This window comes from Ambystoma mexicanum, chromosome 5p, assembly GCF_040938575.1.
Source record: "Ambystoma mexicanum isolate Mex_15411 chromosome 5p, UKY_AmexF1_1, whole genome shotgun sequence".
Lineage (NCBI taxonomy): Eukaryota > Metazoa > Chordata > Amphibia > Caudata > Ambystomatidae > Ambystoma > Ambystoma mexicanum.
The window spans coordinates 446,710,461-446,723,528 of record NC_090930.1 but is presented as its reverse complement, the minus strand read 5'-3'; the positions used below and the strand labels follow the sequence as shown (position 1 = coordinate 446,723,528).

General features: G+C 45.6%; 1 protein-coding gene across 4 annotated transcripts in view; it reads left to right on the top strand.

Annotated features, from left to right (window-relative positions):
* Nucleotides 1-13,068, top strand: part of WDR44 (WD repeat domain 44) — a 1,281,409-nt gene that overhangs the window by 670,332 nt on the left and 598,009 nt on the right. For all 4 annotated transcript variants that reach the window (XM_069612853.1, XM_069612855.1, XM_069612854.1 and 1 more), the window contains one exon: nt 8,432-8,530. In XM_069612853.1, coding sequence (XP_069468954.1) covers nt 8,432-8,530 — 99 coding nt within the window. The remainder of the gene's footprint in view (nt 1-8,431; nt 8,531-13,068) is intronic.

Here is a 13,068-nt window from a genome sequence, read left to right as displayed (position 1 = left end):
TCTCTTGTTTTGCAGGGTTCCGGCGATGGCGGATGACGGGCTGAAGTGAGTTGAAGATGGAGCCTGTGTGATGAATAGAAGCGCCTGGAAGCACGTAAGTAAGCGCTTGTTGCCTGCTTCACTATGCGCTCTAACTGTCTTTTTATTTTGCAGGTACGAGTTCGGAGCGGCTGCAGGGTGCCGGAATACCCACTGGATTATATGTGGAAAGGAGTAATGGCACGTGAGTATTAAAGTTCCCCAATGTCTTTAAACGCACCTTGTTTTGTCTTACAGATGCGGGATGCAGCGCCGAAGGCCTCCGGAGCGTGCGAAGAGTAGGTAAGCCTTTGCCTTTCAGATGCCGGAATGCTAACCTGTTCTTTCTTGTCTTTATAGGTGTTGCTGAAGACTGGATTCAGGATGGTAAGCCTTTGCCTTTCAGATGCCGGAATGCTAACCTGTTCTTTCTTGTCTTTATAGGTGTTGCTGAAGACTGGATTCAGGATGGTAAGCCTTTTTCCTTAGGCCCAGGACCGGATGCAGAAGACACGATGAGCGTTCTGCTGCAGAGGTTGCAGAATAATGCAAAGCAAGATTCATCCACCGGGTGTGGTTTAAATAGCCTCCTGTAGTGCTTAGGTGTCTCCTTCCACAGCCACGCCTAAGTAAGAAAAGAGTTCCTGGTAAGAAAAGAGTTCCTGCCTTCCAGAAGAGTTCCAGTGTTCTGAATCTAGGGAGTGGCTCCAGCCCCACCCAACAGGAAAAGTAGTTCCAAACAGAAGAGGATCAGAGGCTCAACTGGCAGGCAAGTAAGCAGCATGGTCTGCTGAAGGTAAGTCCACCCAAGCATTATGAGCCCGGCGCTTCCAGTGCTGGGACTGGGCATATTTATGAGCCTGGTGCCACTGGCGCCAGGACTGGGTCCAAAAGGTCCCAATTGGGACTGGTTGGCACTCGGAACCTGGGTTATGGATCTGCTTCCAAGGGAGTTGGGAAAACCCTGACCTTTTGGAAGCAGAGATCATGACACTGATGCCGTTGAAGTCGGGTACTGCATCGTTATCGATGCCTTTATCGACGTCGATGCCGAAGCCCTCGACGCCGAAACTTCCAGCTCAACAAGATCAGCTAGGAAGAGAGAAAGAAAAGGCTAAAACACCTATGTTGTATTCAGGACCCATTAGCACTCCTCCTCTACCTCCTCCAGAGAAGGTTTTCAAGCCTCTGCCTAGGAAGGAGTTTTTCAAATCCCTGACCTCAATTTTTGAGGAACAAGAAAGATCTGATGAGGAAAATGTACCTTTTGGGCTTGAATTTTGTACTCCAAATGTTCCTGAATGCCTGATTTCAGAGGAAAGCAGGATGAAGGATTTGTTGAATCATTGCACAATGCAAGTGGTATTGATACGTCCCCAGAAAATGAATTTGGTAGACCAGAGCCAGGTGAACATGCCAATCCATCATACCGTCAGTTAATGACTAAGGTAGTAGATTATTTGGGCTGGGGCAGGCCTACAGCCCAATTTGTCCAAGATGATCTTACAGACATACTGGACCATGGTCCTACTGAAGACCCAATTCTATCTTTCCATGTGGCCTTACAAAATAGGGTGGCCAAAAATTGGGAGACGCCGGATTCTATTCCTCCAGTGAATGAATCCCTTACTTCAAAATACCACCCTGCCAGTAGCGACCACGGCTATCTGTCTAAGCATCCCACTCCCGAAGGTTTGGTCATACAGGCAGCCACAGCTTCTAACAAACTTGTGTACCCATCTATCCCTCCAGACAGGGACAATAAGTGTGTGGATGGCTGGGCACGGAAGGTATTTTCAGCTGGGAGCATGGCATTAAAATCAGCCAACTCCACTTGTGCCTTGGCAAAGTTGTCGTACACTCTTTGGGAGTGCATTGCAATGGCGGCGGAGCACATACTAGAAGGGGAAGAAAGGGAAGGTTTCCTACCCATTGTTAGAGATGGAAAGGAAGCTATGCAGGAATTCCTTGAATCTGGTTTGGACACTGTTGATGGTGTGAGCAGGTCCATGGCCACTAGCACAGTAATGCGTAGATTTGCATGGTTACGGAAGTCGGCTTTTGCACCAGACGTACAGAACCGTCTTCTGAACATGTCCTTTGTCGGGTCTCATCTTTTTGTCAGCAAGGCTGACGAGAGCCTTGAGAGGTTGCAGACCTCAAAGGCAGCTGCCAAGTCGTTGGGAGCTGCTATCGGGCAACCTCAGCCCTTTCGTGCGACAAGTCAATCTTGGAGGAGATGATCCTATCGTTACTACTCCTCATATGGAAGAACGAGAGGAATGGCCAGTCAAAGGGGCCAAAGAAAGGCCACTTGCAGTGGACGAGCAAAACGTGCAAAGCCAGCGCTCCAGCTACAGCCTCTTTGCCATCAGCGGCTGCAGCAACAGCCACAAAACCACTTTGAGGACTTGCATCACAAAACACCTGTAGGAGGCAGGCTGTCGCAGCATCTGCAAGAATGGCGAGCCATTACTTCAGATGTTTGGGCTCTAGAAATAATAGCCCAAGGTTACTGCCTTCCTTTTCTAACGCAACCTCAAAGCAATCCACCAGGGAGACACCCTTTGAAGTTTTCCGACCCGCTCCTACAGCAGCAAGTTCTAACCCTGCTGGAGAAAGGTGCTACAGAACCGGTACCTGCAGCGGAGAGGAACATGGGATGGTACTCCCCGTATTTTTTGATCCCCAAAAAGGACGGAGGACTGAGACCCATCCTGGACTTAAGAAACTTGAACAAGTTCCTCAGGAAGGACAAGTTCAAGATGGTCACTCTTTCTCAGATCCTTCAGGCCCTTCAACTTCAGGACTGGTTGGTGTCATTGGACCTCCAGGATGCTTATTTTCATGTGCCGATTCATCTCAAGCACAGAAAATACCTGAGGTTCGTGGTTGGCGACTCACATTATCAGTTTCGAGTCCTACCATTCGGATTGACCTCCGCCCCAAGGGTCTTCACCAAATTGATGGTAGTAGTGGCAGCACACCTCAGGAGAGGGGGGGATTCATGTCTACCCCTATCTGGACGATTGGTTGATCAGAGCACGATCTGCCGAACAGGCACTGGATCACCTGAAAGTCACCTGCCATTTCTTCCACAGTCTGGGCTTCTCTCTCAATTTCAAGAAGTCACAAATGACACCTTTGCAACGGCTCCAATATATAGGAGCTGTGTTAGACACATCCCTGGGAAAGAGCTCGCCTCCCACGTCAAGGGCTCAAGACATTCTTCAGATGGTTTCCAAATTCCAAAACGCCCAAAATCTTCAGGCTTACGACTTCTTAAGGTTGCTCGGCCTCATGGCATCCTGCATCTTTCTGGTGCCAGAGGCATGCCTGAGAATGAGATCCCTTCAATGGGCTCTAAAGACTCAATGGTCCCAGTTCTCAGGTTGAATGACGGATCTTCTCCAGATTCCGAACATGGTTCGTCAGGATCTTCTATGGTGCACTTGTTCAGAGAATATTCTGAAAGGAGAACTCTTTTGGCAACCATGGCCGGAGATCACAGTAGTGACGGACGCCTCACTAAGTGGTGGGGAGCTCATGCCAACGATCTGACAATCAACGGTCGTTGGTCTCCATCGGAGTCCAAACTACACATCAACCTTCTGGAGCTGAGAGCAATCAGACTAGCGCTGAAGGCTTTCCTGACATCTGTCAGAGGGAAGAATGTCCTGATAATGACTGACAACACAGTGGCCATGCATTATCTAAACAAAAGAGGAAGTGTAGGGTCACTACCTCTGTGCAGAGAGGCAATGCAACTCTGGTATTGGGCAATTCAAGAAGGAATCTCTTTAACGGCAGTTCGCCTAGCCGGGGAAGAGAATATGACGGCAGATGCTCTGAGGAGGCAGAGCACAGTGTCCCACGAATGGGAACTGGCTCAGGAAGTCATTCTAGAGATCTTCGCCCTTTGGGGAACCCCTCAGGTAGACCCATTTGCGACCGGTATCAACCGAAAGTGAGAAAGGTATTGCTCAAAGGAATTTCCCCCGAGAGGAGCCCTGGGGGACGCGTTTGTGGTGGAGTGGAATTTCCCACTATTGTATGCGTTCCCTCCGATTCCCGTCATTCCTCAGGTCATCAGGAGACTGAGATGCTTCGGGAGCCGCATGATCCTAATTGCTCCGGATTGGGCCAGGAGAACGTGGTACCCGGACCTTCTAGACATGTCCATCTGTCCTATAGTACATCTTCCTCAAAGAGAACCTTCTCTCTCAAATGGAGGGTCAGGTTCTCCATCCAGAGGTCAAAATGCTCAACCCTCATGCTTCGTATCTGAAAGGCTGAGATACAGGGATTGGAACCTTCCAGATGACGTTATGGAGGTGTTGATTTTGGCAAGAAGACCAGCAACAAAGTCTCTATACCGTTGGAAAAAGTTTTGCAACTGGTGCAGAGAAAAGAATGTCGATCCTTTTCTATGTTCTATTCCGGAAGTACTATCCTTTCTTCTGACCCTAGCACCTAGAGGTCTGAATGTTGGAACCATTAAAGGTTATCTTGCAGCGCTTTCCATCTTCAAGTGCTCGTCGGAAGAATGCTCCTACTTCAAAATTCCTTTGATAGTACAATTCTTAAAAGGACTCACTAATGTGTTTCCTCCTCACCCATTTCAAGTACCGATGTGAGATCTCAATTTGGTCCTAAAATTTTTGTGTGCTGCTTTTGAGCCTTTGTACACGTGCCCATTAAGATTACTAACATGGAAAACTGCTTTCCTAGTTGCTTTAACATCTGCAAGAAGAGTGAGCGAATTGCAGGCACTGTCTTCTGGGCCACCCTATACTGTGTTCCATAAGGACAGAGTTGTGTTGAAGGTTAAACCCTCATTTTTACCAAAAGTGGTATCTGAGTTTCATTTAAATCAAAAAATTGTTACACATGCATTCTATCCTCCACCCCATCCTAGTAAGGAGGAGGAAAGATTACACAGGCTGGATCCAAAAAGAGCTTTAAGCTTTTATATCTCTAGGCTTTCTAGGCTTAGATTGGACAGCCAACTGTTTATTGGCTACACAGGAAAAAGATTGGGTCAATCAGTAACAAAACAGACAATATCGCGCTGGATTGTGCTTTGCATTTCGGAATGCTACAGGCTGGCAGGAAAAGACCCACCAGAAGGTTTAAGGGCTCATTCCACCAGGGGCATCGCTTCGTCTACAGCCCTGCAAAGAGGTGTTCCTATAAGGTCCATTTGTGAAGCAGGGACTTGGTCATCGCTGCATACTTTTTCAAAATTCTACAACATAGATGCTTCCCAATCTAAGGAGCTAAATTTTGGTAGAGCAGTCCTATACTCAGCCATCTGAAGATATTGAAAAAATCTAATCCCTCCTCCATAAGAATTATCCTTACTGCTTTGGGAGTCTATCAAAGATGAGGAATACGTTGGAGGACACAATCCACTCGAAGAACAAGTTACTTACCAACTGGTAACGTTCTTTCGATTGGATGTTCCTACAGCGTATTCCTCACCGCCCTCCCAACCTACCCCTCTGTAGATTTCTTCCGGGCTGTTGCCACTCCAACTCTCGCAAAGGTAAAATATCGGTCTACCGGCACAGTCTGCACAGTGGAAAATCGATAATGAAAGGGGGAAAAACAGAACAGAGGCGAACGGGCGCCGCGCGTGCTACTTATACACCCGATGACGTCCCCCTCGACGGAGGCCTTCGAGGGACCATCCACTCGACATCGACGCACGGCGCCCTCTGCCGAAAGTTTTTTTTTCCGAAGCAGCTGAAGCTGGATGGAATACATCAAAGATGAGGAATACATTGTAGGAAGATCCAATCGAAAGAACGTTACCAGTTGGTAAGTAACTTGTTCTTTTATGTTGTAAAAAGTGAGTATTTAATAAGCAAGTAAAAATTATTTATCTGTAAAACAGAAATGTTTTGTAATTAATATTTATTGCACATGTATAGGATGCATGTTTACTTCAGATCAGGCAGTAATAATAGTAGTGTCTCCCTCTGGCACTGTGTGTACTACTGGTCCAAAAATATCCATGCAGATGTGTGGAAGAAAGCGAGGGGAGAGGCACCTATGTATCAGTTTCCTATGTTTGTTGTGAGTATTTTTACTCCCCATTTTTATTTTTGGGAGTATTTGCCTATTTTAGGGAGTAAAATTGTCTAATATGCTGCTTATCTTTAGGGATGGATAAAACCAGGAATACTATGGGGATAAAGAGAATGATGAGACCTAGATATTTGAGTTTATTGGGGTCCATTTAAAAGGGTGCTCCAATTGTAGGTGGTGGACTGTTTTTATATGCAGAAATGTGTAATGCCATTGAGTGTAGTTATTGTATTCTTCTATCCAGGGATATCTTGGAACTCCTCCAATGTAAACATTATATTAGGAAGGTTTGTGACTGGGGTTTTCATCAGCATGTCATCTAGTTTGTGGTGTAATACACCTTCAGTGCCAGGGTTATATCTTATACATTGAGCATAGGGGTTCTTGGCATAATGCAAATATTAGTGGGAAAGGAGGACATACTAGTCTGGATCCCATTCTAATGTAATTACTCTGGGACATCAGTGAATGTATCCTCTTTTTATGAGGGTTGAAAAAGTTGTCCATAGTATTTTCTGCTAATGGATTGCATGGTTTCTTTAACTTCAGGAGTGTCCAGAATTTGAGTCCACTTTAGTGCCAATTGGTAAGTTGCAGTTTAGCGATCTTGAATTCTTGCAAGGAAATCTCCTTCTATATGTAGGAGTTGAGCGATGATGAAACAGTTTCTTTGAATCGTAAACTTACAAATATTGGTGCTCAATTAAAAAAGGAAAAGGCAAAGTAAATATGTCTTGGTAATACGTTAAAATTGAAAAATGCACGTGAGAATTTAATACAAAGTTTTGTCTACCTTTTAAAAATGGAAAAAATTAAGTGAAATTGCTGTGGTGGTGTTAGAAATTCAGCAAATGCTCTACAGGGTGAATAAGATGGCTGCCTTTGCTTTGCAGAGGTATGATTGAGTGGGCTTCAAGAGAAGAGGGACATTGAGATAAAGGGGTGCCTTAGTCACAAAGACCCTTGCCGCAAAGGCACTGGACTTATCTTCTTATTTGGCCAGCTTCTTATTCGCACGCTGAAGTTAGCTTCTTAGTCTGCCAGCTTCTTATTTGTGGGTTAAAGTTATGTAAATGCTGAAAACTTAAGAGTAACCAAATTATATCAATCCAACGATCTGGGGAGAGGGCTAGCTGGAAGACATGGCGGACTGAACTTCCGGGATCTCCCAACATTTGCACGTAAACCAGGGAAACGTGCGCCTCCTGTGTCGTAGGCGACAGAAAGGAGACCAGTGATTGCGGAGTCTATGCCTATGCCTATGGCTTGATCCCCCTGTAAGCCCTCTAAACTTTACTTATGCGGAGCAGAGCCGTACTGGGCAGGGAAACAAAATGGTAGGTAGCATGGTCCATGCTTAACACATTCTTCCTCGAGCAGAGAAAAGCAACCAGTGCCCATGACTAGGTGACCGAAGTAGTGCTACACTTGTCCACTTTGACGTTCCAGCCTCCCACTGTAGTTTTCTCCCACTTCATCCCCTCCTTGCCCCCAAGAGGACTGTGTACATTAGCAGTCTTCAGGGAGGGGGCCATTGTGCCACTGAGCCCGAGCCACCTCTGCAGCAGAAGTCATGATTCTTGCGAAGTCTGTTGCCTGCAGGCGAGGTGATCTCAGGCATTCCTCTGGACACCACACTGGAGGAGCAGAGACAGTGGCGCTCCAGTAAGTGATTACCCTGAAGCATATGGCAGTATTTTAGGTGCTACTACTATTTGGTTTCTCCGATCGCAGGTGTTGTTTAACAGTACATGCTCTGAATCAGAACAGGCGGCTGGCTACTCCCACTCTCACATCCACTTCAGCTTCTTGTCATATCACGAGTTCATGGGTGAGAGTGGTCACTTATTGCATACTCGTATCTTTCCTTTGGTAGTCGCTCCTCTGTACAGAAAACACTTCCCACGTCATTTTTTCTGTGGAATCACAGGAATTTAAAACCAAAATACCCAACTTGATGAATAAAAACATTTTAAAAAGCAGTACTTAAAATATCTTAGACTTTGCAATTACTGAAAACCTGGCAAATTCAGGAAGAATGCAAGTGATGCATCTAAAGTCAAGATAAACCCTATTGCACCAAGTATACTTTTGTTTTGAATAATACAACTATTTACATCTTCTCAGGGCTTTATTTCCAGATGACCAATGTCTTTCTTGATAGATGTTTTCTTTTAAGGAACGCTGTCAGCTTATATAAAGCTGTAATGCAGAAAGTAATGTTTTTTTAAATCCCTGTTCCCCGCTTAGTGCAACTGTCATTTGGTTTCCACATAGTGTACTTATATATTTGTTCTGTGCTTTTATCTATATATTTCAGGAAAATGGGAAGGCAGCGGATGGCCAAACATCTCTGCCAAGTGGAGTGCTTGGACCACTGCGACCGAGGTCCAACTCTGGTCGGGAGCTAACAGACGAGGTATTGTATGACTCAAACCTAGGATGTGAAAGCTGGTAAACACTTAAGTTAAACGTTTAGACCCAATGGCTGATGTCCCTGCTTGATAATTACTGTCACCCACTCCAACCTCATTTACCCTACCTGCTTGCCTTCATCCACTACACCCACTACCACTGCTAACTCTGCCCTCTCCTTATTGACATCACCCCTGGTATCTGGAATGCCCGATCCCTCTTCAAAATTAAACTCCTTTCTCTCAACTTGCTATGGCTCCCATTACCCTAAACTCCCAGTGATGGTCATTTTTGAAATCTGGATTCCTGCCCAGGACATCGCCCGCCTGGAGACCTTTTACACCAACCTTGCCTTTCTTTTCTCACTGACCTTGTCACTCCAAAAAAGGCTGTGGTGTTGGTCTCTGTGAAAGGTAGGTAGAAGGAAAACAGTCAGAGCTGTTGGTAAAACATTATTCCACCGAACAATTTCAGATGTACAATATTGTTTCGTCTGTTTTCCGTTTCTTGCCTTCTATAAGACGCTGCTTCTGCTTTTATTGTCCTCCAGGGACTCTCTTTCAGGCCTGAGTCAAATAGGAGTTATCTTTGGTTTCCGTGGCCTCACCCTGAGCCTGGGCCTCTTGGGTCTCCTCAGGACGCAACCTTCTCCCTTAATATTCCCATGTGCATACTTCCTGGGTTTCCTCTTCTTTGGCATCCTGTAACAACAAAACTGACAGTGCTGACGTCTAGACCCTTGAATTCCCCCCCCCACCCCCCCTCCTCTTGTGATTGGTTCAGACATCCCTGCCCTCTCTTTCCACTCCCTGTCTAGGCAGTTCTGGGACCCAGCGCCTTAAGGGTAAGATTCTGTAATTTCATACCATACCCCCGTATCTCTCTCTAGAAGGCTGCAGCATCTTTTCTGTCCCTGAACGGCTCCTCCCCTTCCTGGGCCACCCTTGGGGCAAGGGCCACTTCACTGTCCTGTGCGGGCCTTTGCAGAGGCGTCCTGACTCTGCCTTCTCTGTTCTTTGCTGGTGCTCTGGGTTGGATTCCTGGAGTGGGACGGCCTGCGCCGTGGTTGCTGGCGTGGCATGGGACGGCCTCTCCCTCTCTATTCTCCTTCCTCCTTTGGCTTTCTAGTGCAGTTACGGGCTGCCATTGTTCTTCTCATCATGGAAATGCCCTCCTAACTGGTGAGACTGGTTATTCTGTTTCTCCCTGATGTTCCCCTTCCCGGCCTCGTCAGATTCGCCTGTTCAGTAAGACATTATTGGCACCCCTACCCCTTTCTAATTTCACTCCCAACTTCTCCAAGCATTTCTCGGTCCAACAAATTGCTCCCACCTCTTTTTGTCATACTCAGTGTTGAGTAAGATTTTCACATAAATGGTAAATCTTCCTGACCCGTGTCAACCCCAGAACGGTTTGCTTTACAGGTAGGTTATTTTCCATAATACCTCAGTGAGAGGAAACCTTTTTCCACACTCAGAATCTTTTACTCTTTTTATGGCTGTCATTTTTTAGACTCTCCATGTTGTCTTTTTAAAGTTATCCTCTTTAACAACTTTTTTGGCAATAAGTGCCTGTTGTTGCTGGGTTGCCCTAGCGGCTCCCCTTTTTAACTTTCTTTTATTAACCTTGAGAGAACTACAGTTCCCAAGGGTAGAAAGGATCTTTGGATCCCTTTTTCATTGTATTTTGTGAAACCATCACACCCCACGTTATGTGGAGTGCTGGGGAGATGCAATGTATCCCCTTTCACACACAAACAATTCTGTTACAGGGACAAGCTTAACTACAATGGCTGGTGGCAGTGATACCTATTATTACATTGGTGCACCTTTACCGTGGGCTGTGTTCACAGCTGCAGTAAAGGCACCTAAGAGTGCTCATTTTACCAAAATGTCCCTTTCTTCTTTTTTCGCCATTTTAGTATTTCTTATCCTTTCTTGTTCCTTCTCCTGACATCCAGGGCGGGAAATTCCTTTGTGCGATTTTTAACTTCGGCGGTAGTCCCCTGAACTCCCCTCCCAGGCTCTAGTCTGTCTGTGAAGGCAGGAAGCGAGGGAGGAGTCCAAAACTCAACAGCCCTTTGTCTTCCTCCTTGCCTGAATGGGGCCAAATTACAGTGCGGCGGCTCGCTGTCCTGATTGGACAACCAGACCGCCCCTTGTTGTAAAATGCAGGGAGAGAATGCAGAGGTTGTGCTGTAGTTCCTGTTAAATACCCCGAACCTGGAAGCTGAAGACAAGTTGACCACTGGAACCGGAGAGGATGATGAAGGAAAAGCGTCTGAGACGATTTCCAGCGACCGGAGAGCCTGCTGTGTAACCAGCGCCTGCTGTAGCCCTTCCTTCCAATCGACCTGGGGACTCCGAAAACAATGACCCTGACTTAGAGCCTGGTGTGACCCACTAGACCCAAGAAGGCCTGCATTTTGAGCCATCCCACGCATTGCTGCGACCTTGCAGGGCTGCAAAACCCCAATACCCTGGGACCTTGAGCGGTGCAGTCTTCCGAATTCCAAATCTCACTCAAACTTCGTGGGCATCCTGGTGTATCGCCAGAGACACAAATCGAGTCTGAGAAAGTAAGTCCGCTCACCAGAGTGCTGGACCTTTTGTAACGATGAGAATTCAACTGTGATTTTCTGTCTTCTTCTGTGCTCCTTGAAAAGGCACCAAATCCGCAGAACTACATTCAGCTGTGAGGAAAACCTTGCCTAGACCCTTATCCATTGATCCCTGCTGCAAAGTGCCTTCTTAGGTCTTGTTTTCAGTCACCACAAGGAATCCACTGACCGGGTATTTGGCTGCAGATCCTGAAGTCCTTCTGCTACAGAATCCTCTTCATGCTGAGGTAATGTGACTTGCGTATGTACTTACCTTAAGTCTCTTGTGATTCCTGTGTAGTTGTGGGGTGTTTTATGTGATGGGGAGGCCTCTCATCCAGTGCACCCAGTCCCACTGCAAGAATCCTGCTAGGTTGTCTTCTGTGAAGCCCCTGACCCTCTTCTAACTCTAGAAGTAAAGTACTCCTCTGTTTGCCCTGTCTTCCCAAGGAACTCTGACTTTTGATACTTAAGAACCTATTCTGACACTGTTGGTCACTAGTCACCCCCCTTCTGCCCCTGAGAACAGTCATGCTCCAAGAATAAGGGAAATACTTTTTAAGGTTACTTACTTGAAAAAGAGTTGGTTGGTAACTGTAACTCTAAGAGTGAACAGTTACAAAAGTTCTTAATTACCTTGGATGTGTGATGCACTATTCTCAAAAGTATGGTTAACATCTTTCTTTCCTTAGAAACCGTTTTGCCATACTAGCAGACAGTAGATGTGAAGGCATATTACTCACCTGTGATTAGGTTGAGCCTCTTCCCAAAAGCAATGTGCTTTTTTCAACAGATTATCCCTGCTAGTATTATTGTATGAGTGCCCCCCAACTGGGTCTTTCTTCCCCTGACTTGTTCTTGGCATGTCCAGAATAAGTCTGCATCAGGTTGTTACTGAACTAGAATAACTTCGCATCTTTCAGTTATGTGTAACATTGGGTTTTGCTTTCCTTGTGCTGTTCTAGACAGACACAAGAAGAGTCTTTGGATTCTAACTGTCCCTTATAAGTCATACAAATGTTACTTGTATAGCTGGGAAAGATCTAACCTGGATTTCCTTTTGCGATTAAAAAAGTATATGGGTTTTACTTATCTTGAGTTGGCTGTGTGCCATCCAAAAATAAGTTACCAGATGTACTGCTTATCTCAATCTGTGTTTCACTGATCTCAAAAGCACCTGTAAATGAATATTAAATCCTTAGATTTTTCTCACCTAGTATAACTGTGTGTTATCACAAAAGTAGTTATAGGTGTTTACTGTACCTAGAATACGTGTTCCACTAGTAAACAAAGTATACTGTCCAGTTGTCTGATTATATGATTTGCTGCTGAGAGTCACGGTACAACTGGTAGGGTCTACTTCCCTGGAATTACTGAATGTAATATGAAAGTAAGCATTGGTTTTTACTCCCCAAGAGTAGGTGTGACCTATACTGAATGCGTATGAAAAGGTTTCACTTCCCTAGAACTACTGCTAGGTGTTCCAAATAAGGGTTATGCTTTGATCTGTGTGCCTTCAATCATCATGTTGTGTTTTTATAATTGTGATTACATATAATGCGTGATAGTACTTATTTACCCCTAGATTTATCTGGGCCTACTTGTATTTAAATTAATTCTTTATTTTTGCAATACGTAGTGTTTCTTTGGACCATTTGTATTACAATTTCATTTGTACTGATTCTACAGCTCCCGCCCCCTCCTAAAGTAAGCCTGGCTTCCCTGGCTACGATACCATGAACTCGGGTGGTAAGCATTATACTAAAAGTGTAGTCTTGTGCTGCCTCTGTTGAATGGTTTTACTAAGCCCTTGGTTGGACTTCAGAAAAACTGTCCTAACACTTATCCACAGCCCATGGAAAATCCACAGCCACTCCGTCTCTGATCTTGACCTCTTACTCTCAACTCTCCTAGCTTATGACACTACTGTCATAATGGGGTGA